General features: G+C 41.0%; 1 protein-coding gene across 1 annotated transcript in view; it reads left to right on the forward strand.

Annotated features, from left to right (window-relative positions):
* Nucleotides 1-23,124, forward strand: part of ctnnbl1 (catenin, beta like 1) — a 50,841-nt gene that overhangs the window by 24,445 nt on the left and 3,272 nt on the right. Inside the window, exons 12-15 of the mRNA XM_004070238.5 lie at nucleotides 5,622-5,719; nucleotides 9,631-9,711; nucleotides 18,827-18,964; nucleotides 20,068-20,140. Coding sequence (XP_004070286.1) covers nucleotides 5,622-5,719; nucleotides 9,631-9,711; nucleotides 18,827-18,964; nucleotides 20,068-20,140 — 390 coding nt within the window. The remainder of the gene's footprint in view (nucleotides 1-5,621; nucleotides 5,720-9,630; nucleotides 9,712-18,826; nucleotides 18,965-20,067; nucleotides 20,141-23,124) is intronic.

Consider the following 23,124-nt stretch of genomic DNA (forward strand, 5'->3'; position numbering starts at 1 on the left):
AAAAACCTTCCTGTCCTCCTCACTTTTCTTCCCGCAGTCACACTCTTTGCTCTTTCCACCCACAACTTTGATTCCTTCTAGACTCCTATCTAAAATCAAGATAGTCCAAATCTACAGGGATTTCTCGGCGTTGCAAGCCCAGAGGAGGATATAATTACCTCAGAAGAGAAATCTGCCTGAAAGTAGAGAAACTAGTCACACAAATATGACACTTTACAGCTTTATGAGTGTTCCTGTCACGTCACTTATTTCAAGGTCTCAGTTTATTGTTGCATGTACTTTGTCATTAAAGTGAAATGAGATGGTTTGATGGAAATTGGAGGCAGCCCGTTGTTATATTTAGGTGGCTAATGATGCGAGCAACTCCGAGAAGGAACAGAAGTAAACAACTAATTTACATGGTGAGGCAAAGTAGTCCTAGGTCCGTCTCCAGCTCTGATTGGGAGGAAAATATCCTTTTTTTTGTGTTTGTGTGCGCCTCCAAGCATCTGCATGTTGTGTTAGTAAAGAGGCTGCTGTAGTGAGAGGAGATCTTTGTTCTGCGAGTCATTTCAGCGCCGCACAAACACCTTCCTGCACCGCCAGTGCCACAGTCCTGACCCTTATTTTCTAATGAATGTAATAAAACATGTAATGAGGGAGGCTTGCTGACTGGAAGGGACCTCTATTAGAAGAACAGGCGCATTTTATGTTGCTGCAGTTCTGCCAGATGTTAACATTTAGAGGAAAACGTAATGGCTTGTCTAATGGAGGGGAAATGCGACAACTTTTAAAGAAAAACACAAAAAAGTAAAAAAAATGTTTTAGACATTTCTTGTCTTCAGGTTATTCTCTCACTTTAGTTTCTCTGTTAAACAATTGAAATGTCAACATTTGTTCTAATTGAGTTTTTAGTCTTAAAGCCACACAGATCAATTAACTACATTGGGATTATACAACAAAAAGATCATGAATATTCATTTGTGTTTGATAATTAATTATACTATTTAAATTTAGAGTTTTATTAACAAATGGAAAGATTTTCCCAGGCTTGTCTGTCCCAAGAACACAACATTCACGGCCAACGGAGGATCCAGAACAATCGTCCAACAACTGAATCACCACAATTACTGACCAATGAGGTTTTGTTTGGGAGTTCTTACTGGAAAAAACAACTGTTGTTTTTACTCTTATTTGTTAATTTATAATCTTTCCAAAGGTCCTGACTACTATTTTTTCCTTTTTGGTTACTTTGATCAAACATAAAGAATATACCATGTCAAGAAAAACCTTCATACAGTATGAGAGAGATATGCTTACTCCTCTGGATTTAGAGCCCGAGTCTTAATCCCATTTTTTAATCAAAGCCAGACAATCTAAGATGTGTCTCATTTAATCATTGCCTCTTATCCTCGGCGCCTCTGGCACTGATGGAGATCAGTAACATTTTGGAAGAGACAAATTTAAATGTAATCTTTGTTGTCATAGTCTTACTGTGTAATCCTGTTATTATGGTTTCTCAGAAAGGGAGATTTGTTGTTAAGTCCTTGCGCAAAGATGCATCTAATTACCATTTCCTTCACAGACGGTGTTTCTTTCTGAGGGGAATATTTTAACTCTTAAAACTTCCACTGCAATGACATTTCCTCTGGGTTCTTCATACATTTAAAACCTGATTTACTTTGATCCCTAATAAATGGCACAAAACTGCTCCCTCACAAACAGATCATGCGTGCTGTTTAAGTCTGCAAGGAGAGATTTTAGCAGGGTTAACAGCCACAAACCACAGTTTTTCAATGGATATCTAGCGTGCACTGTGGTCTGCGCACGTGAAATCAATGCAATGGAGAGTAGAGAATGGACTTCTGGAACAAATGAAACAGGCTGTAGTCTTTGAAGGTCTGAACTTGATAAAAATGTCAAGATTGCATTATTATCATCAAAGGCAAACAAAAATTGTTTGCATATTTAACAGAAACATTATACTAAACTTGTTTTATAAATCAAGTGTAACGTTTCTTTGCCAGGTTTCATTTAATACAATCTTCTGGAAAATCAGGCAATAAAACTACAACCAATAGTAGTACAGAGCATTTTAATAAAATGTATGACTGAGGACAGAAGCTGAACTACTTCATTTTTTTTAACCATGGAAGATCCCACTCATCTTTTGATCGGTTTTATCTTAATGAAAGAATGATTATACCGATTTAGCCTAAATCTAAACACCTGTGTTGTTTTCTAGGATGTAGCTTCAGCAGAGCAGGAGTTCATTAGAAATTAACCTGAGAAAGTAACCTGAGTTGTGGGCGGAACCGTTAGTGCAGAGCAACCCCGCCCCCTTCTCCTCCCCATTGCTGAGAGCTCAGAGCAAGTAGCTTTTGGCCCGCCCAGCGTTTTTGAATAAATTAAATGCCATTTTAAGCTTAATTTTTATTTATTTATCACGCCCTCCATCACCAGAAAGATGTCACAAGAACATATTAAAAACAGCAAAAACACATTTGTTTTAATCAGAGTGAAAATCAGAAGGAAAATGCGAAAAGGAAAAATGTTTCATAGCATTCATAAGTTATATTTCTGCAGAAAGAGAGTTTGAAAACTTGCAGCATTAATAATGTAGTCCAATTCGTGATCACAGGGCTCATAATGTCTGCCAGAAATCCAGAATTCTGTCTTTTTTTTTATATCAAATCATTTTAAGAGTTTTAATTCTTCCTCCTTAAACTGGGATGTGTTAAAAAAATGCCTGTTTGTTTGAGAAAAGAGGTTTAAGTTAGAGAATTCCTCACAGATATTTTTTTCCATTAATGTTCAGTAACTGATAAAGAAGCCTCGACCCTGGTGGACTCTAACCACAGCTGATTGTTGGAGGTTTTTGTAAAAACTTTTAACAAACCAACATCGATATATTGTCCCCATTTTCAGAACATCTGTTGGCATTTTTTCTGAATATATAAACATGAAGCAGAGGCTGGATGAGTCATTGATTTTTCTGTCTGTCTGAAGACAGATGAGGAAACTTTTATTTAGCTTTGTCCTCCATCAGGTACCCACAATGCAATCCTGCTTCCTCCACTTCTTAAATCTCCAGGGAGGGGTCTGTTTAGTTTTCAGGCCTTCGCAGAAAATGCTCTTGAGCCAGCGATCAATAGCCTCTTGGGCAGGGCGGAAAGGTGGTGACATCAATTACCTGTTGGATCAAGTTGATAAAGCAGTGTCCTTTTGAAAATGGCAGACGGCGTCCTTGTCATTGTTTACAGGAAATGGGGTTGTCTACATTGAAATTAGGGCTGCCTCCAGGAAGTGGAGCTCAAGAACAGGGTTTTAATTAAAGATCTTCGCATTTAGTCTGTCAGGAAGCGGTCACTCCCAGGCTATCACCAGAACTGATGGGTAGTAGTATTTACTGGGATGCCACTTCTTTGGTTTTCTTTGAAAACTGAAGTTACTTGGTGGAACTTTCTTTAAACTATCTTAAGTTTGAAAACTGAAAGGAATGATGTGATTCTGGTTTCACAAACAGGGAGTATTTTGTATCAGCAAGAAACGTGATTTTATGTAGGAATGTAAAGTCTTTCTCCCAACGGCCCTTACAGGTGAATACAGGCTGACTGCAGGTGAAAAATGGGCAAATCTGTACGGGGAACGCTTGAAATATCAAGGTTTTTGACTATTACATTTTGTTGCAGTTGCTTATTCAACACATGAGGGGGAAGTAGGTGAGGTGCAGGTGTGGCGTAAAGGTTTTTATTTTTCAACCCCACCAATTCCTGTGGACTGTACAAGGAGCCCGTTAGTGCTGTTGACGTGATCCGTGCACTCTCCTTGAATGCAGCATCTTATAAATGAGGAAATTAGACAATCAGTGTAGTTTGTGTGAACATCCTGCGGGCACTTGCATATCACGTGCACACCTTGTGTGTGCAGAATCTGCACGCAGTCAAATAAGGAGCCAGTACTCGCATTCACGAATGACCAGAGTGTAGCGTAAGGACATAAGGCAGCATCACTGTGCATTGTAAGTGTGTACTACTTCCATTATCCTCACAACACTTCATGATAAACTTACCACATGAACGACAATAGGACATTCCATTTTCATGACGTCCCTTGATACAAACCTCAAGGGAGCTAGAAGAACAAACCTGCACTCTCCGAATCCCTCATTTCCACTGAGCGGTCCGGTCCAGTATGGTCTTGTAGTTTTAAGCCCCCGTTGGTTGTAGGTCTATTGAAAAATGGAATGGACCGGTTAGGGTGGAGCTACTGTTGAAACCCGTTGATTGGCTGAAGGTCAATATGACAAATTAAAGCTCCTAGAAAGCAGCGGTATTCCTCTTCGCCGCCCGCAATCTCAAACAAAATGAAATGCCTTGTATGTACAAAGTACCAAGAGCCAAGCGGGGAAAAACGCTATTTAGAAAAGCAATTCATTTTTTATTTAAACTTTTTTTTTAACCAAAATATGTCATTTTGTGTTTTCCCTTTCAAGCTAGTTACCTTTCACTTTTGGGAGAGTTCAAATTGTGTCCCTTTTCAAGGATTTTAGTGACTCTTAGAGAAATTGTAAACACCACATACATTCCAGAGTAGCTGCACTGAAAGCACAGTTTTATTTTCTGGTTCGATATTTTCCTGTATTTTTGTGGAAAAGCGTCGTCTTCTTTCATCGCTGCTCTTGACGGTTATTTGGAAGTTTGGACATCGGCAGGTGTTATGGCGTTTAGTTTTCTCAGCTTCAAAGTCTTGTGCATTAAGACGCTGCAGGTCATAGGGGATTGCACAAAGGGAGCTGACAGCAAACAAGACCCCTTTTAAAAAGCAGGAACAGGATTGATTCCTGCACTCTTGTTGCTTAGCAACTGCAAAGCCTCGTTGAGAGAGAATATTGACCTGTTGTTGATAAAGTCCAATTACTTTCTTCTTCTTTTGGTCTTTTTTTCCTCCCCTTGCATGCAGAGACATTGTGTCATATTCTGTTTATTGTTAGTTTTGATGCATTTTCACACATTTTAAATGCTTTAAACCTTGTGTTTCCAGCGCTGGAATGGTTTGAATGCGGTTCACAGCGGCTCTCATTGAAGCTAACGAGTTTGTGTTCAGCTAGTCAGTGAGCATGTGTTTAGACCTATGCCTGGCTAAACGGCCTCACAGCTGCTGCAGGCCAATTTTTATCACTGCTTGAAATGTTATTTGGCCTCAGCCAAAGTGGTACACTTGTTCCAGCCTTCCTGAAAGAAAATTGATTTTTAAATTTCATCAACATTTTCCCCTCTTGTTCTTAGCGTGCTCTCTCTGTAAGCACAGCCATGCTGAGCTGGCCGTCTGCTCTAATTAAAGATTATTAAAAGCTTCTCGTTTTGCTGGTTCTAGGGCCCGTGGCTGTGGGTGTTAAGCCGCAGGTTCTCAGAGATGAGGTCTCCTGAAAATGAGATCACTGTGGGTTTCGTCTCCACATTTGAGAATTATGCACCTGCAGATTTAAGACCGTCTTACCAAACTCATTTACTTCTGAAAGTCAAAGGTTTTTTATTTGTCTGCAAGAGATCCAGATGTCATTTTAAGATTAGAAATACCTGGACTTGAGTGAAATGCATGTGTGCTCTTAATTAACCGTCAAATGTGAAACTGTTTTTCAGAACACGTGTGCTCAATCATCGCTTCCATGCTGAGAAATCTGAAATCACAGCAAAGAACCAGACTCCTCAACAAGTTCACAGAGAACGACTGCGAGAAGGTTGGTCTCTTTATGGTTTTGTCTTCTACGTTCTCAGGAAAAGGCAGGAACCAAGATTCTATAACATGCAATATTTATTTCATAGTTTGAGCAAATAATTTTTTGAATTACCGGTAACAGTTTTTTTCCAACATTAGGTGCTTTGGCTAGGTATTCTATAACGTTTGTTTTTCTCTGAAATTGTAATGTTTGTTTTCTTTGAATCAATCTGTAATTGCAGAGGAACGATGCCAAACCATCCCTTTGCCTGACAGTTGGTTCAAGTGAATGTAGCTCGCATGCTTTGTTTGGTTTTAGCTACGTTAGCGTTATGTGCAAATGTTTGCTCTCGGTCTGTTCATGGTCTGTTTTACCAGACGCCATTGGGTTTGTTCAGATGCTGCTTCCTACGATAAAGAAACACTTGAGCTTCGCTGCCTTCTGCGTTCAGCTGTTGTTATTCCATGAAGTGTCAGCTTTTGATCGGTTTTATGTCACCTGTTGTTGTTTTAGTTATTGTACTTCTAGTTGAAGTATTTGTAGTAATATTAGTAGTTATAGCAGTAAAAGTTGTAACAGCAGTCGTAGTAGCAGCAGTAGCAGTTGTATTTGTAAAAGCAGTAGTGATAGTTGTTGAAGTAGTAAATTGTAGGAAATGTATTAGCATTTGTAGTAATAGTTGTCATTGCAGTTGTTGCTATAACGGTAGTAGCAGTTGTAGTTGTTATTACTGCATAAGTAGTTGTGATAGATTCAAGATTCAAGAGGTTTTTATTGCCATATTCTGTGTAGCTACATAGAGTAGGAATTTGTTTCGGTGCAAATGTGCAACATAAAACAGAAGAACAGTAAGCAACAACATTTTTACACAATGGACAGAACAAAAAATATAAATAGAGTCAGTAGTGCAAGGAGTGTCAAAACAGTGCAAACTGAGAATGTTCAAGGTGCAGGTAGTGGGCTGGTGACTGGTTGGACATTGACGTGAAATTTAGGGGGGGGTTACAGGGCATTTAAGAGTCTGACTGCAGAGGGAAAGAAACTGTTCTTGTGTCTGGAGGTTCTGGTCCTGATGGACCTTAGCCTCCTGCCTGAAGGGAGTAGTTTCAGTAGGGAATGTCCAGGGTGGGAAGGGTCGTCAGCTATCCGGCCTGCACGTCCCCGGGTTCTGGAGACATATAGTTCCTGGACAGATGGGAGGCTGCAGCCGATCACCTTCTCTGCTGAGCGCACAATACGCTGTAGCCTGTTAATGTCCCTGGTTGTGGCACTAGTGTACCACACGGTGATGGAGGAGGTGAGGATGGACTCAATGATGGCCGTGTAGAACTGCACCATCATCTGGGCCGGCAGCCGGGCTTTCTTCAACTGCCGCAGGAAGTACATCCTCTGCTGGGCCTTTTTGAGGAGAGAGCAGATGGACGGCTCCCACTTGAGGTCCTGCGTGATAGTGGTGCCGAGGAAACAGACAGAGTCCACAATGGTGATGGTAGAGTCTGTCAGGATGAGAGGGGATGAGGGGGCTGTGACTTTCCTGAAGTCCACTATCATCTCCACTGTCTTCTGAGTGTTCAGCTCCAGGTTGTTGATGCTGCACCACGAACCCAGCCGGTCCACCTCCCTCCTATAGGCAGACTCATCATCATTAGAGATGAGTCCGATGAGGGTGGTGTCATCTGCAAACTTGATCAGTTTGACAGAGTCATGGCTGGAGGTGCAGCAGTTAGTGTACAAAGAGAAGAGCAGAGGGGAAAGTACACAGCCCTGTGGAGTTCCTGTGCTGATGCATTGGGTGGTGGAGACATTCTTCCCCAGCCGCACACACTGCCTCCGGTCCATAAGGAAGTCACTAATCCACCTACAGGTGGAGTCAGGCACGTTGAGCTGGAGGAGCTTTTCCTGGAGCAGAGAGGGGAGGATGGTATTGAACGCAGAGCTGAAGTCCACGAACAGGATCCTAGCATAGGTTCCCGGGGAGTCCAGGTGCTGCAGGATGAAGTGGAGGGCCAGGTTGATAGCGTCGTCTACAGACCTATTGGCTCTGTAGGCGAACTGCAGAGGGTCCAGGAGGGGGGAGGTGAAGGATTTGAGGTGGGGGAGGACCAGACGCTCGAATGACTTCATGACTACAGACGTAAGTGCCACAGGCCTGTAGTCATTGAGGCCAGTTATGCGGGGCTTCTTGGGGACAGGGACGATGGTGGACAGTTTGAAGCAGGCCGGGACGTGGCAGGACTCCAGGGAGGTGTTGAAAATGTCTGTGAAGACCGCTGCCAGTTCGCCTGCGCAGTGTTTCAGGGTGGCAGGCGAGATGCCGTCCGGACCCGGAGCCTTCCGTGGGTTTTGCTTCCGGAAAAGCTTAAGCACCTCCTCTTCTGTCACTGAGAGGACAGTGGTGGGGGAGAGGTGGTCTGGGGGGGTCATACTGTCCTCAGTGATAGTGGTGGGGGAGGAAAGTGGCACCAGAGTTGTTGAGGAAACCTGTTCAGTGAGGGGGGAGGAGGAGGGGTGTGGGACCTCAAACCTGGCATAAAAGGTGTTAAGCCTCTCAGCCAGTTGTAGGTCGTCAGCAGCATGTTGGGCTCTGGGCTTGTAGTTCGTGATTAGCAATGGTAATAACTGTAAAAGTAAAAGAATTACTGTTATAGTAAAAAAGGTTTTATACCAGTAGTAAATGTACCAGTAGTAGTTGTAGTAGCAGTAATAGTCGTGCTAATTGTATTAGTAGTACAGTAATAGCAACTTTTATAGCAGGAGTAACAGTCACACCCAAAGCCGCAGTGATAGTCTTAACAGTTAGTATTACAGTACTTAAAGCAGTAGTACTAGCTTTAGTAGTATTTGTAAAAGCAATAGTGTTATAGTAATAGAAGTACTAATTATAGCAGTAGTAAATGTAATCATTGTTTTACCAGTAGTAATTGTAGTAGTAGTAGTAATAGTAGTAGTACTAGATGTACTTGTAATAGTAGTGATAGCAATTGTTATAGCAGCACTAATGGTCTTAACTGTTAGTATTGCCGTAAAGCAGTACTACTAGTAATTGTAATAGTTGTATTAGCAATAGTAGTTAAAGTGCTACGTAAACCTCTTATAGTATTTTTCGAGTAATAATTTAATAGCAGTAGTAATAGTAGTTGTTATAGCTGTAGTAGTTGTGATGAAAGCAATAGTAGTTGTACTAATAGGAGTATTAATTTTAGCAATAAAAAATGTAATAGTTGTTTTAGCAGTAGTAATTGTAGTAGCATTAGTAGGTGTCATTGCAGTATTATTTGTTACAGCTGTAGTAATTTTCGTTGTACTAGTAGAAATCCTAATTGTAGCAGTAGTAAATGTGATTGTTCTGGCAGCAGTAATTGTAACATCTGTGGTAGCATTGTCTAGTACTGGTACTGGTACTAGTAGTAATTATTGTAGTACTAGTTACAATAGTGTAATGCTCGTTATTTGTGGACGTTGTCATTGTCATCATGTGTTCATTCTCAGCATTGTGTTAAATTAACATCAAACTTCTAAAATACCTATAGAACAGCTGGTAAGGAGGAGATCATCAAAAGTACATTTACTACTTACTACCTCCTGTCTGACACCCAACATAATTTACAGTAACAGACACAAGGATGCAGGCAGAAACTCGCTGCTCCTTTGTTGGGTAGTAAGTGAACACCAGAGGTAAAATGGGGTTTGAGGTTCTTCAAACACATTAGATGAAGACTTTCCTTCAACTGAAAGGCCGGGTCATTGGTGCACACCACGTCAGGACGAATCTGGAATCCGCTTTGCCAGAAGCTTGATTTTCATCTGCTTGTGTCTCAATGTTTGGACTGTGATTGGTATTCTGTCTTTTCCCTCTGTGTTCCTGAAGTTGCTCACATGGTTTTCTCACCTTATCTCTGTTCCCCCGTGTTCTCGTTTCTTCCTCTGTCCAGGTTGATCGACTGATGGAGCTGCATTTTAAGTATCTGGAGGCTGTTCAACAGGCTGACAAGAGAATCGAAGGGGAGAAACATGTGAGCCACCCCTCTTTCTTTACGTTTTTTTTGCTGTCCTTTCACCACTTCATACCTCAAAATCTTTTATATTCAAGCTTTAGTTTGTTGGATTGGCTGATGAACAGAAATACAGTTTTAGGTCCATATTCGAAATGAAACACTATATAAGCTGAGCATTCACTTGGTTGTGTGATAAACGGTGTCATTCATTTGTGTGAAAATAACACAGATTTTAGAGCTTTTTTCAAAACTGTTTCGAGGAAACGAGAGCGGTTTGTCCTTCCAGTGAACGTCCTGTTAACATGCCGCTCATGTCACTGACAGTCCTGGTTCTAAAGGAGGCGCTGGGAGAATGTCATTTCTTCTCCGTGGAGAAGAGTCCCAGCTCTGTTCAAAGTCACATCCAGAGCCACGGGGGCAGGACACCCTAAATACCATCCTGGAGATAACAATGTGACAGTTTACGCAGGAGCTGAAAGTTTGATAGCTAGGTGTGAGGCGTCTGCTGGAGATGGAGGGAGACAGATGAGTGACTGGAGAGGAAGAGGAGACAGAAACTGTATTAGGAAGCGGTAGACAGAGAAGGAAATAAGACAGAGAGACTTTGTAAGTCCTGAACAGCACGCCTTGTTAAAGTAATAGGAAAAAAATAGAAAAGCCTGAGTGAAAAGGGGATGACGAGGTGGGGGAGACATGTGGGTGGAGACAGATAAGTGTGAGATTGCTATCTAAAGATGACAGAAGATTAATTTCTCAGGCAGACAGCGGGGTGGGATTTTGAAGAAAAGGCCAGACAATTTGACATTCTCTCCCCCTCCGTCTCTTTTTCTCCCTTTTTTTCCTCTCTTTTGCCGCTTCGCTGTGTCGCTCTCTGGGCTTTTCCTGTGGGATGGATGAAAGTGTGGCTCAACGATAACCTGGTGATAAGAAGCCTCGTCCGCCTGTGCAGCTATCTGTGTAGGCAGATTGTTGGCTTCCCCCTTTTTTCCAGAGTCGTTCTGGGAGCCAGACACACCTGAGACCAGAGGTGGTAAAACACCTATTTGAGGCACAGCAACACAGCAAAGTGCTTCTCCATACTCACTGGAAAAAAGGGGCTTTTGGGGAAAGTCCTAATAAGTTATCACAAGATCTCATGAACTGTCAGGGCAATCTGAGGAATTTAGATATCAATTTTATAGAAGGTAAAAGTCCTACGTAGGGGACACTGGGCCTAAATGTTGTCTAAAAAGAATTAATTGAGCAAAGATGAAAAATGACACGACCGTGTTCTTTTATTTAACTGTAACCGAGCTCGGAAACACGTGGTTAAGCGACTGCTTTCAATGAAAAAACTATGTAAACACGCATTTATGCGAGTGCCGGGTCTCCGCGTTCAAACTCTTACATTCACGCATCGCTGCTCACATTTTTAAGTCTGTTTGCGTCCTCTACGTAAAAGCAGTAGTGATAGCTGTTGTGGTAGTAGAGCTACTAATTGTAGCATCAGTAAATGCTTTAGCATTTGTAGTAATAGTTGTCAATGTATTGGTTGTTATAGCAGTAGTAGTTGTTGTAGGAATTATTACTGCCTTAGTAGCTGTTGTAGCAGTAGTAGTAGCTGTAGAGGTAGTAAAAGCAATAGTGTTATAGTAAAAGAACTACTGATTGTAGAAGTAGTAAATGTAATCATTGTTTTACCAGTAGTAGTTGTAGTAGTAGTACTAGTCGTACTAGTTTTATTAGTAGTAATAGTAGTTGTTATAGCAGCAGTAATGGACAGTAGCATTGGTTGTCTTAACAGTCGGTATTACAATAGTTAATGGAGTAGTACCAGTAGGTGTAGTACTTACATCAGCAATAGTAATTAAAGTACTAAATGTACGTATTGTAAACGCACATATATTCACGTTTCGGGCTTCTGCGTTCAAAACTGGCACATTCACACATTGCTATGTAAGTGTTTAAGGAAAACTGAACATGTGCTCAAATTTAAACAAGTTTAACTTTGACCAATCAGAGACTTGGCTTTGGTAGTGACGTAGGGGTAGCATCCTTTCAAAACCCAAAAGTGCCAACCCATGATCAAATATTGATCATGGAGGAGAAATTAATAACTGTGGTTTGAGACCGGCCAGAATTCTAAAACACCAACTCTTTCATACATCGGAAAAGAGCCATGAAAATAAAGTCTGGAGTAAAATTCACCAGATTCACACCGGTTCAACATTTTGCCCCAAGCCTCCTCCAGCTGTAGGTACTTGTGCTAGTATCAGGTACCAACAGTCCAGTGGAAACACTAAATGCCAAAAGTGTTTTCAAAAACCCACGTTAAGTACATTCTTGAATGCACCACACATGCCTGGTGTGTACGTAGCTTGAAGCCCTGACATAAATTTCAAGAGCTGATCTGAACAGGACTGGGTCACCCTCCCATTGACTGTATCAGGGACCTGGACAGAGGGACCGAGTGTGGCGTCCCCCATAGAAAAGGGTTGACTTGAACCAAATGAAGTCAATTCAGTTGCCATTTTTGCCTGATACGGATGCCGCCATGTTGGAACTAGACGACATCAGTAGGAAGTGATTGGTCCGAATTAGTCTTAATCAATTCTCTCATCAATCAGGAGTGAGCTTGTTGGAGGTTTTCCACACACAGTGGAAAACATTAGAAACTACTCAATTCAAAGAGTTGATTATTAAGATTGAATTTTAAAAGTAAGCATAGATTTAAAATCAATCAATCACTTGTGGTTTAAACTCATCTATAAGGAAATTTGGGATGTTTTGGTTTAAAAAGTTTTCAATTTTTTTTATTATTTGGCAATAAAAAATAATGAAAATACATTCCATTGAAAAGTAGCGATATATTTGTAACCCCTGTAAATGTTTAGTTTGCGTCTGTTTCGAACAGTCCAAAAAGAGCCTTTGTTAACATGTCGTTTCTCATCCTGACTCAGCGTTTTTCTCGTGGTATTTTTTTTTTGCCTCTGGTTAAATGCAGAAGCCTTCCTGCTGTCTGCGCTCTGCAGAAATGACCTGTGGCGTCCACCAGTCTTAGCCAAAGGCTGTGCTGATGGCGGCAGAATGCAGAAACACACGCTTGGTATATAAAGTCTGCGAAAAATCAAAGCCCACGCCAAATGTCACCTTTCATTAAGCTGATAAAGAAGCAGCTCCGTCCAGCGCCTCGGCTGAATCAGCTGCTGCCTGCCGCAGTGTTTTATCTCTTCTGGTTAAGCGTGTTTTGAAAGGGTAGTAAGCAAAAGGTTTTCCTCTGCCTCCATTATCCTCTGATTCTTAGGGAGGATAGCAAAGACGAGCCGCTGCTGCTTTTTCTTACTTGTGTCTGTCCTGATGCCTTTAATAAGCTGCTTATTTTCTTTCCACCTCTGTTTGTCTTCTCTCTACGTCTTCTCTTTCCATCCTCCTCCTGCCTACTTTAAAGTTTTCTTCTCCATCTCGGTTTATTCTCAGACTCGTGTTGCTTTCTTCCTTTTCTTCTGCACATTTTTTTATCACTTTCTCCTGTCTTCTAACCCTGGTAATATTCCTCTACTCTCTTTTCTTAAGCGTCTTATTTTTCTCTCATTTTTCACGCTTCTTCTGTGCTTTTGATCCACCCAAAATACAATTTTTTTTACTGCTGTCCTTTCTCTTTTCCATCCATCCAGAGTTTGTGCTGCTTCATCCATCTGCTTCCTGTCTTTAGTATCTATATAAATTCTTTTTACATCTGTTTTTCTCCTCTTTTGCGCTTCCATCACCTTTTCTTTTTCTAGTTCTTTGCTTTAAGCTCTTTATGATGACTGAACTTAAGTTAAACCTCAACACTAAAGGAAAACCTCACTGCTCCTCTACCAGGAGCTGAAAACAAGGTTAACTGTGTGTTTGTGTCACCAAAAGTGTATTTTTTCCGCCTACCTGTAGTAGAAAAACTACAACAGGAATGGCTTAGTTTAGCTTTCTAACAGTGCTTCAAAGAAATAATATGAAAAAAGCTGATTTTCTTTTCTTAATTTTGATTTTTTTTTTTTTTTAGGTTTATATTTTTAAAAGCTACCAAACATATTCTTTCTTAGCTTTAGAAGAGTTTGCCACATCAATCTTTCAGGAATCCTTATTTGTTTTGTGTTCACTTTATTTCAGCTGAATCCGTGCTACAGTTATTAAGAATTGGGGTAAAAAGTCTGCCTGTCCCTTAGCTTGTCTTGCCGTTTCCATGGACTCATTGGGGTTTTACCGTCATCACATGTAAATGAGCCGCTGCCCAGTGCTGAAAAATCATTTGTAATGTGAAGTAAAAGGCGGCGTTTGAATCCCTGCAGATCGAATATCTTATTCTTTGTAGTAAGTTCCTCCAAGCCCTCCAGAAATACTGCTGTTTTGCCTTGCCCCACTTTAAAAGCTAACTCCAACTAATGTGTTCCCTGAAGCACAAAGCTGGTCTTCCTTTTATCTAAACAAGAAATCAGCAAGATTTTCTTCCAAATGTTCTTTCTGACTCTACCATATCACCATATATGGATCTATGCCGTCCCTCTCTGGTCTTTGATCAGACTTGGTAAAGAGGATTGCATCTTTTGGTTGCAGGAAAGCGCCTAAATGTCGGCCTGAATGGTATTTTTTAAAATGTGTTGTCTATCAGCGGTGCCTCTGAAGTTTACGCTGGACACACCTACCTCTTACAAATAAATAAATCGCTTACATTTCACCACATCATAATGGTAGATTTTGTTTGAATCTAAAGCTACAGACCAGGCATTTGACGCGGCTACAAGAACGCGCTAAGTGCGGATACTTGAACGCGTGTTCAAGTAACGTACACATCATCATAAATATCCATGTACTCCACAAAACTGGAAGTCATTTCAAATTTGACTGTTGTTTTTTTTCCCCCTGTGCAAATATTTTTTATGTTTCCTATTTTTCGGGGTTTTCTGTTCCGTGAAAAAAAGACTAAATGGACTTTATCTGGTTGGAGCCGGAAGTCGAACCATTTTCTTTGGGTGACGTCACACTCACTCAAGTTCTCATTTACAGTCGATAGCAGCAGAAGAGATGGCTGCATCCTTTCTTTTGATTGGGAGTGTCTTTTTCCCAACGCTAGGACACGCTCACTCGTCACAGACGGTGGATTTTCACAAATTGCTGTTTAAGACTTTTTCAACGTTGCAATCGTTGGAAAAGAAAGAACAGAAGTGAGAAGCTCACAGAGGCTGATATTCTCAAACATGCAGAAGAAGGGAAGGGTGGGAGAAGGCTCACACAGATCCATAAATCTGTGCTTGAGCAAATATTTTACATAAGAGCAGTCACAAGGTTCAGGCGATGCTTCATGAATCACACACATGAGCCCTCTCACATGAGCACAGTGTGTCTGAGTTACAGTTAGGGGATGGAGACCGAATATCACTCCTTATTACTTCGTCTGTGCTGTAGCCCTGCTGCCAGGCTCCCCTGAGGTTGCAGTAATTTACTTGTCCAATCCCTCCTTCCAACACGTTTTTCAGTCTCGGCTTCTTGCGTCCGCTGTTTTGCCAGAGGGGACTGAAACGCCACATAAAAAGACATCGGCCACGACGTCAAAACTCACTGGTGGACAAAAGCCCGGCGCTCTAATGAGGACTGCCACACTGCCGTTGTGTGGACTCGCGTTTTAATATCCCAAAAGTCCTCTTCCGCCCCTCGCAATGATGAATATTTAATGCGCTTGTCGTTGTTCAAACCTTCCAGCCGCTGCAGAGATTCAGAGCTCTGGATGTTGAACATCTTCGCTTCATTCCATTACAGGGAGGTTCCCCAGAGGGCGCAGCATTCAACTGGTCTGAGATGCCACGTTTGAAAATGTTTTTCTTACTGTTCCTCCTTGGTGGGAGCAGGGGATGCTGTGGAGCAGCAGAAGGGGGCGGAGTGATTGCAGCACTTGCTGGGAAAAATGCGTATAAATAATGGAAGACGACTTACAGATGGAGCATTTTGAAGACTGAGGCCAATCTTCTTTCCTCTGATTGCAAAAATGTTTAAGCTATATTTGGAGACTCTACAAAATATTTTTGTTTAATCCTGTCTGGATGTGAAGTCTCTCTGTGTCAGTTGTCAGTAGTCTTTTACATCACTTACTAATCGGGTTTTAATCTCTTGTTGTTAAAACCATAAACTATGAATTAAAAACTTTATTTTTTCCATCTCTGACAGTCTTTTGCATTGTTTTGTGGAAAAGTCACAAAAACACATCAGAATTTCAAGAAACTCAATTTTCGGTTCCCACTTGAAGAATCTCAACGATGAAAAAGTCTGTTTTTCAGTCAATGAGCTCCCAAATGGTCATCTCCTTCACCCAGAGGAAAGGATGGTTCTGGAACGGTGCCGTTTCCTCAGATTACAGATTTTACACAAAATAGTTTTTGTGTAGATTTAGCCTTTTCTGTTGGTAAACCATCAAGAGCTTTTAACCTTCCTCTGTTGTGTCCAATAAGAGACCAAACCTGGAAAACAAACAAACATCCATTTCTTCACAAACACTGAACCCAAATTTCAACAATAAATATGAAGGGAGAATTATAGGTTTAAAAAACAAAACTGCATATTAATGTTACAATCTAACACTATAGAAGTGTCTAATCACACTTCACAAAGATAAATACTAATATTTAACTTTGTAAAATTCTATGTTTATATATATTTTTTTACATAAGACTACAAGCAAAAATGCCTTTTAGGTTTAAAACTACTGTGTTGTTTCCACAACAGCTGCTTAAAATATTAAAATATTAAAACAAATATCAGGATGCAATAATTTTTGAGTCACATCAATCCACCTTGATCTGATAATATAAATACTCATTAAATTTAAACATTCTATATTTATCTATTTGAACAGTCTAGAGACTTCCGGAATTATAGTTTCATGGAATTATTAATATCAAAGAAGTGTTTATCTCATATATTAGAGACTTTGTTTTAAGAGTAATCCCTTCTAGTCTGTCTAATCTGTGTAAAAATCATTTTTCTTGATCACATTTTTAGTTACTGGTTCAAAGTCACTTTGATGATTTTCCCAGAGGGAGGAAAATGATCTCAGATGAAGGAAGATGCCACACAAAACCAAATATCAATTAAAAGATGATATGAATGCATAGAAGCTAAAGCGTAAGTTAAAATCACAGTAAAACTGAAGGGAAATGTTTTATTTTTTACACAGAAAATATTCAGGGATTTTAGTTGTGTTCATCTTTTTAATTAGTCTGTTGATCCTAATCTGTCAGTCAAGCTGTTTTAAACTTTCATTTTTAATTAAGCGAACAAAAAGTTGGAATAGGTTTTTCATGCTTAAAATATAAATGTTGGACATTTTTAAAGTCTCTTACTATTGCATTAGATTTTAACATTTTCCTTGCAGGATTGCATCATTTGGAAAACGGGCCTTTGCTTGTTCACATGACCAGTAATGCCTGCTGGGGGGGGGAATCCTTCTTTTTTATTTTCTTTAAAAAAAGGCTTTTGTGTATTTGCCATCCTGTGCTGCAGAGAAACCCAGAAATGGAAACGGGGGGAGTAATTGAGTTGTCTGTGGCCATGTCAGAAATGTCTGTGGTTCTGTGTTGCAGAGATGGCTGCAGGCCGTCATGAGCTTCATGTAAAGTAAACGGCTCCTCTAGAGAAGCAAGAGAAACTGCAGAAAATAAAAGCGGCTGCTTTGTCTTTCGTCTTCCTCGGGGGGTGACATGTATGTAGTGTCTTCTTTGTGTTTCATGCAGATGTAAAACCTGCATTTTGGTGAATTTGAATTGTAAGATCTGTGCGGCTTTGCCAAAAGCTGCTACTTCCCCTCCCTGCAAAACGATAAGCCCAGTTGTTGTCCTGGAAACTGAGATTATCTCTTTTTTTTCTAGAGGGGGGAGAGGAAACACATACTGAATTCAAATGGAAGAGTTTCAAGTTTTTTTCCACGCTTGTCAGACAAAAAGGCTGAGCTCTGGGACTGTTTTACAAAGTGATAGCTGTCCTCTTCAAAATAAAACCAGCCAGTGGACACTGACAACATGAATTGTATGGCCTGCAGGGGCTACCGTCTGTCGCCGCCCCCTTTGTGACCCGCCCTCATTAGCGGGGCGGCTGATATAAGTGCCCCTCACATTCCGCCTCTGCCCCTGCAACCCTGGCCAGAGCTGCTCAAGACAAATTCTTGAAGAAGAGAACATTTTCCATGGAAGCTTTTCTGTTTGTTTTATCTCTATGGCAACCATTTTGGGTAACGAACAGGTCTACGTAATTTGTAGAACAATCGGCTAAAGTGAATTGTTGGGAGGAGTTTAAATTTGTAGAAGCTACTTAAAGTTTTTTTTTCTTTTTTGGTTAAAAAAAATCAAGATGGCAGCCTCCTCCTGAGGTCAAAGGTCACCTCAGCTGGGATTGTTACCCTGGCGACATGTGTGTGAATTTTTTAAATGTAAATCGCCCAAACAAAACAAATCTTTTACCATATTATGGGAAAACTTCACACTTTGCCACAATTTGGATGCCAAGCTGTGGGCTCTGTGGCCATCCCATAATATTTTCAATACTTTCCCTCCAAGGCGCAGTAAGACAGAATTGCAAAAACAATCAGGGAGGCTGCGGGACAGAATAAACGCGTCAGACCATCATCTGCACGTTTGGTTTTTGTAATAATATAAATTCATTTAGATATATTATGCCTTTGCTTTGTAAATCTAAATGTTTGCAGAATCAAAGATGCAGGTGAAAAGGTGAAAAAAATCGCAGTGACACGTTTGATTCCCGCCCAAACTGCCTTCGTGGTCGGCGTTTTGTGCTTCTCCCCGTCCACCTTCACACTCCCCTCTGAATCTCTAATGATGATTAATGCGGCGCTGTGTGCTTATTGGCAGCGTTGTGTTATTGGCATACTGTCCAGACTCCTAAGATGAATATGTACGCGAGTGAGCAAACGTATGTGTTGTGTTGGAGTCTTTTCTTTTTTCAGCTTCTCGCCGGAATCGATACCTTTTGCGTGGCAGGTCACTGGAGAAAAAGGATTTTTTTGAAAAGGCTGATTAACGGCACATTGATTGAACTTTGCATCAGATTCCCTGCAGCTGACATCTCCGTGTGTGTGTGTTTGTGTGTGTGCGTGCACATGGTGAATGTGCAGGAGATGGTTCAGCGTGGAGAAATCCTGGACGACAGCATGGAGGACGAGTTCTACTTTCGCCGTTTGGATGCAGGATTATTTGTCCTTCAGTTAATCTGCTATATTATGGTGGAGATCAGCAACTCTGGGATTTCACAGGTACACACACACACACACACACACACAGGCTGGGTTTGTAACGAGTTTTAAGAACAATCAATTATCATTAAGGCATTTGATCAGGGAAGCCATGGAAGCAGGCAGGAGGCAGATGTTTCTATAGGAGCTGCAGATCTGACTGGTTCTGCTGCTGTTCCACATACATCACAATCTGTTTACTTTGTTTTTTAAGCACTAATATTAAAGTTATAACTGTCTTATTCGCTCTTGGTCGTGCTTTCCTTCTTTTATAAGAGTAATTGATCATTATTTTCTAATTGCTAAACTGCAATGAGGTTTTGTTGGAAATATTCCATCAGATAAAACTGTAAATTGTACTTGTGATGAACTGAAAAATAACAAATGGGTTTATGCGTATTAAAGTGAACTTGTGCTGTCCAACAGCTGAGACATATAAGAGGTGAAGGCCTCTTGTGTTGGACAGATTGTAACTTTACAACATGGGGTTATGTATCTTCTGACACACGAGGTGTATATTTGTATAAACCCCCCATTTGTAACTTAGCCTAAAGTTTTTTTTTTTATATACATTATATTTGTTTCCGTTTTTGCCGGAAGTTTATAATCATTTCTGTCAGGTGCAGGTGTTAGTCTAAAAGGGGCGGGGCCTGTCCACACACACTCTCAAATGTTACCTGTTGGCACAAAAACATCTTCACAGTCAAAAATGTCAGCATGTACACAGTACAACTACCGTTTACACACGCATACTTGTGCTGAAATACTTTAAGATATATTTAATGTAATACTGAAACCTCTTCTGAAAGGAGATGAATTTTTCTACAAATTTCTCATCCTGATACTAATATAAAGGCTCTAAATGCACTTCTCTTCCAAGGCAAACTAAAGAATTTACTTATTTAATTATCTCCTCCTTAAATAATGTTAAATGTGTGTGCAGAACACTGGATTTGGTGAAATTGTCCGTAGATTTCTTCACTAAATTGTCACTAAAGAGTTGCTATTCTTTACATTTTTTACTTTTCCATCAATACATATAGAAGTACACTTGAGAAATTTGCAAAAAGAGCCTGTTTTGTTCCAAATCCTGGTTTTGATGAGTGTTTTTTCTTGGCTTTCAGCTTCAGCAGAGAGTGCATCAGATTCTCAATCTCAGAGGAGGCTCTGTCAAAGTTGTTCGCCACATCATGAGAGGTACGTGACTTCTTCCTTCACCCAGTTCAAAGCAAATTCAGGTCCGTGCCGGAATTTGCTTTCCAGAAGTGGCTGTTGTACAGCAGAATAACAGAAGACCAGCAAAGCGGGTTGAGCCTTTGTAAATGAAACGCTGGAGACCTTAGACTTGTACCTCGTTTGTGAGTCGGCTCTTAAATACACAGCAGCCTGTGGCTGTTGGGACACTTCCCACACACTTCCCACACAACACGTCAGTCATGTGACAGGGTTTGACGTTTCTACTAGATATAAAATGCAGATGGAGAAATGATATAGATATAAATAAACACAGCACACCTCAGGATCTAAAACGTTGTTTTTGTTTTTTAAAAGACTAAATCTATGGTTTGTGTTGTAATCAGTGTCCCACCATATGTTGTCATTTCCACTCGGCCAAAGATTTCCCGTGCCGCCGTCTCTCGTTGTTTTTCTCAGACAGAGCAGATGTGTTGTTCCCATTCTTGTGCGACATCCATCCTCCTGGTTTTACCGTTGGTTGTAGCTGGAGGGCGGGGGCTCTGAACACACGCCCTCCAGCTCCGGCTGGCATGGAACGCCTCAGATAGTCATCCGTCACACGGCGGTGCCGGCAAAGATCTCTCTCTCTGTGTGAAGCTTACTGTTGCAGAGTTCTCTTCACATCTGAATGCTTTTCATTTACGCAGCTGAAACAGCCTGGGGTCAAATTGACCCCAGAGGAAGGACCAACGCATGTGATATGTGTTCAGCACAGTGAAAAAAAATTATCATCATGATAATTTTATGCTGTCCCCATCAAATTAGGAAAAGTCGTGAAATATGAAGCCAAAACAAAAAAGTAAACTATTATTTTTTTGAATGATAAGCATTGAACGGGGTCAAATTGACCCCAAGGATGATAGGAGGGTTTACAGTATTAACCCTTGTGCTATTTTAGGCACTTAAACATTGGGAGTTGGGTCATCTAGACCCACTAGACAGTGCTCTGAACCTTTTTTCTTCAATGATTTGTGATCTTCACTGGTGTCCATGGATTACATGAAATCTTTCCACCTTTATCCACCTTTGTCATGGTAGGGAGAACACGTCAATGGGGGGGTCATCTAAGATAGCACAAGGGTTAAATATTGTCTTGTTTGTGTGTCCACAGGGTTTTAGGTGCTAAATAGGGTTTGAATCTCCTAAACAGGGAAAGGTGCAGGAGGATCATGGATTTCTCTGAACCCGAGGTTTTCATTATGAAAATGCTTGTTATGCAAGTTATGGGAACTTCTTGGACACAGGATTTTGTATTTGCTAATGGAGGTGAGGAAGATTAACAGGTGAAAAAACATCAGTGACCGTGGGTTTGGAAAGCTGAATCAAAATTAACGGCTTTCTTTTCACACGACGAGACTTTTCCGGCAAAGAAATCCTAGTTTTGTTTAAAGCTGAATCTGTTGTGTAAAAATGAGTGTTTTGCAGACAAACTGTCTCAAGGATGAGCAGAGGGACTAATTCAAATCTGTCTGTATGTGTACCACACAGCAGGAATGAGATTGTTAAAGCAATAAATTAGGCAAAACATTTGAGAACACTGAAAGCCAGCACAAACATGCTAGCATCCTTTTCAGATTTATCAATGTAATTTTTTTAAATATACAAGCAAAAACCTTCTTCTTCTTTAGTAACAGGACATAAAAATGGTGGGAGTATTAGGATTTGGGCTTGTTTGCTTTAGAGGACCTTTTGGGTCAGGGTTAGGGTAAGTTGTGTAATTTCCACTTCCTGCAGCCAGGTCCCTGAAAAACCTTACTGTTGTCTTCTGTCAGGGACTAGACTTTTCTTTACACGACTCCTCTGGGGAAACCAAAATTCTCATAAGTCTATAATGTCTGAGGTTTTTTTAATGTCTTACGTTGTGAGGTTTCTGAGGTTATAACAGCCAGAGGTCCAAAATTTCCAAGGAATTGAGAAGTTTCTCCCGTTCCAACCCTTCTGTGTTTGTCATGTGTGAATTAGTCCGCCTTAAACGTATATCAGATTTTTTTTTTTTTAACATAATTGATCTTTATTGATCTCACAGAGGAGAAATGCACCTGTCACAGTGAAAAACAAATCCCCAAAAAACCAAACATATAGGTAAATAGGTACACATGAGTCATTTTTATGTCTGTGTTTAAGTGTGCACTTCAGAAAAGAGAAGAATATATATATATTTACATTTTTCATACATTTTGCTCTGACCTTTGTTTTCCTTTCGATTAAAAAGTTGCAGATGTGGAATTTCTGCTTGTAAAACCTGATTTGTCTTGATCCTTTGTATGTGTGTGCTAACACCTGTTCCACCTGTCGCTCCTGAAGCTGCGTGGAAGCAGCGTCCGTGCGGCGTGACGGGCTGTAAATGATTATGGTTCTCAGGCTGCAGCTGTGATCGCGCAGCGCGGCGCCATCTTTAGCCGCGGCTGCTCCTGGAAAGGATTTGCCTTGAATTGGTGGCAGATCGGTCCCAGTCGCTGACCTGAGTGATGGCGACACTCAGTACCTTATTGTCCTCTGCAGTGTTGCCGTGGTGACGGGAAGAGAGGGTATCTGCATGTCAAAAGACGGCCCTTCAGATTCGCTGACCTTTTTGTCCGCTGCAGATACGCGTGCATGTGTAGACACACATGTTTATGTGTAGACACACGTGTGCCTTTGTAGAGACGTCCACATGTTTACAGTGGCGTGATCACAGCAGAGAGGCTGTGGAGTTCTGAATAACTGTGTCTGCATTGCTGCTTTTCTCTGTGAGATCTGACAGGTTCCTGTTCTTGGAGCAGTTTTTATCCACCATCCCTGGATCAAATGCAGATCCCCGTTCAAGGCCACCGTCTGGACCCCCACCTGTAGTAAATCTCTGCTCTTATAGGCCGGCCTCCACGCATCTGCCTCTGAACTGCACAGTTGGGGCTGTTCTTGTGGTGTCCACATGGAGGGATCCTCCCCCAGGACGGGCAGGCGAT

Source organism: Oryzias latipes, chromosome 7, assembly GCF_053564925.1.
Source record: "Oryzias latipes strain Hd-rR chromosome 7, Olatipes_Hd-rR_3.1".
Taxonomy (NCBI): domain Eukaryota; kingdom Metazoa; phylum Chordata; class Actinopteri; order Beloniformes; family Adrianichthyidae; genus Oryzias; species Oryzias latipes.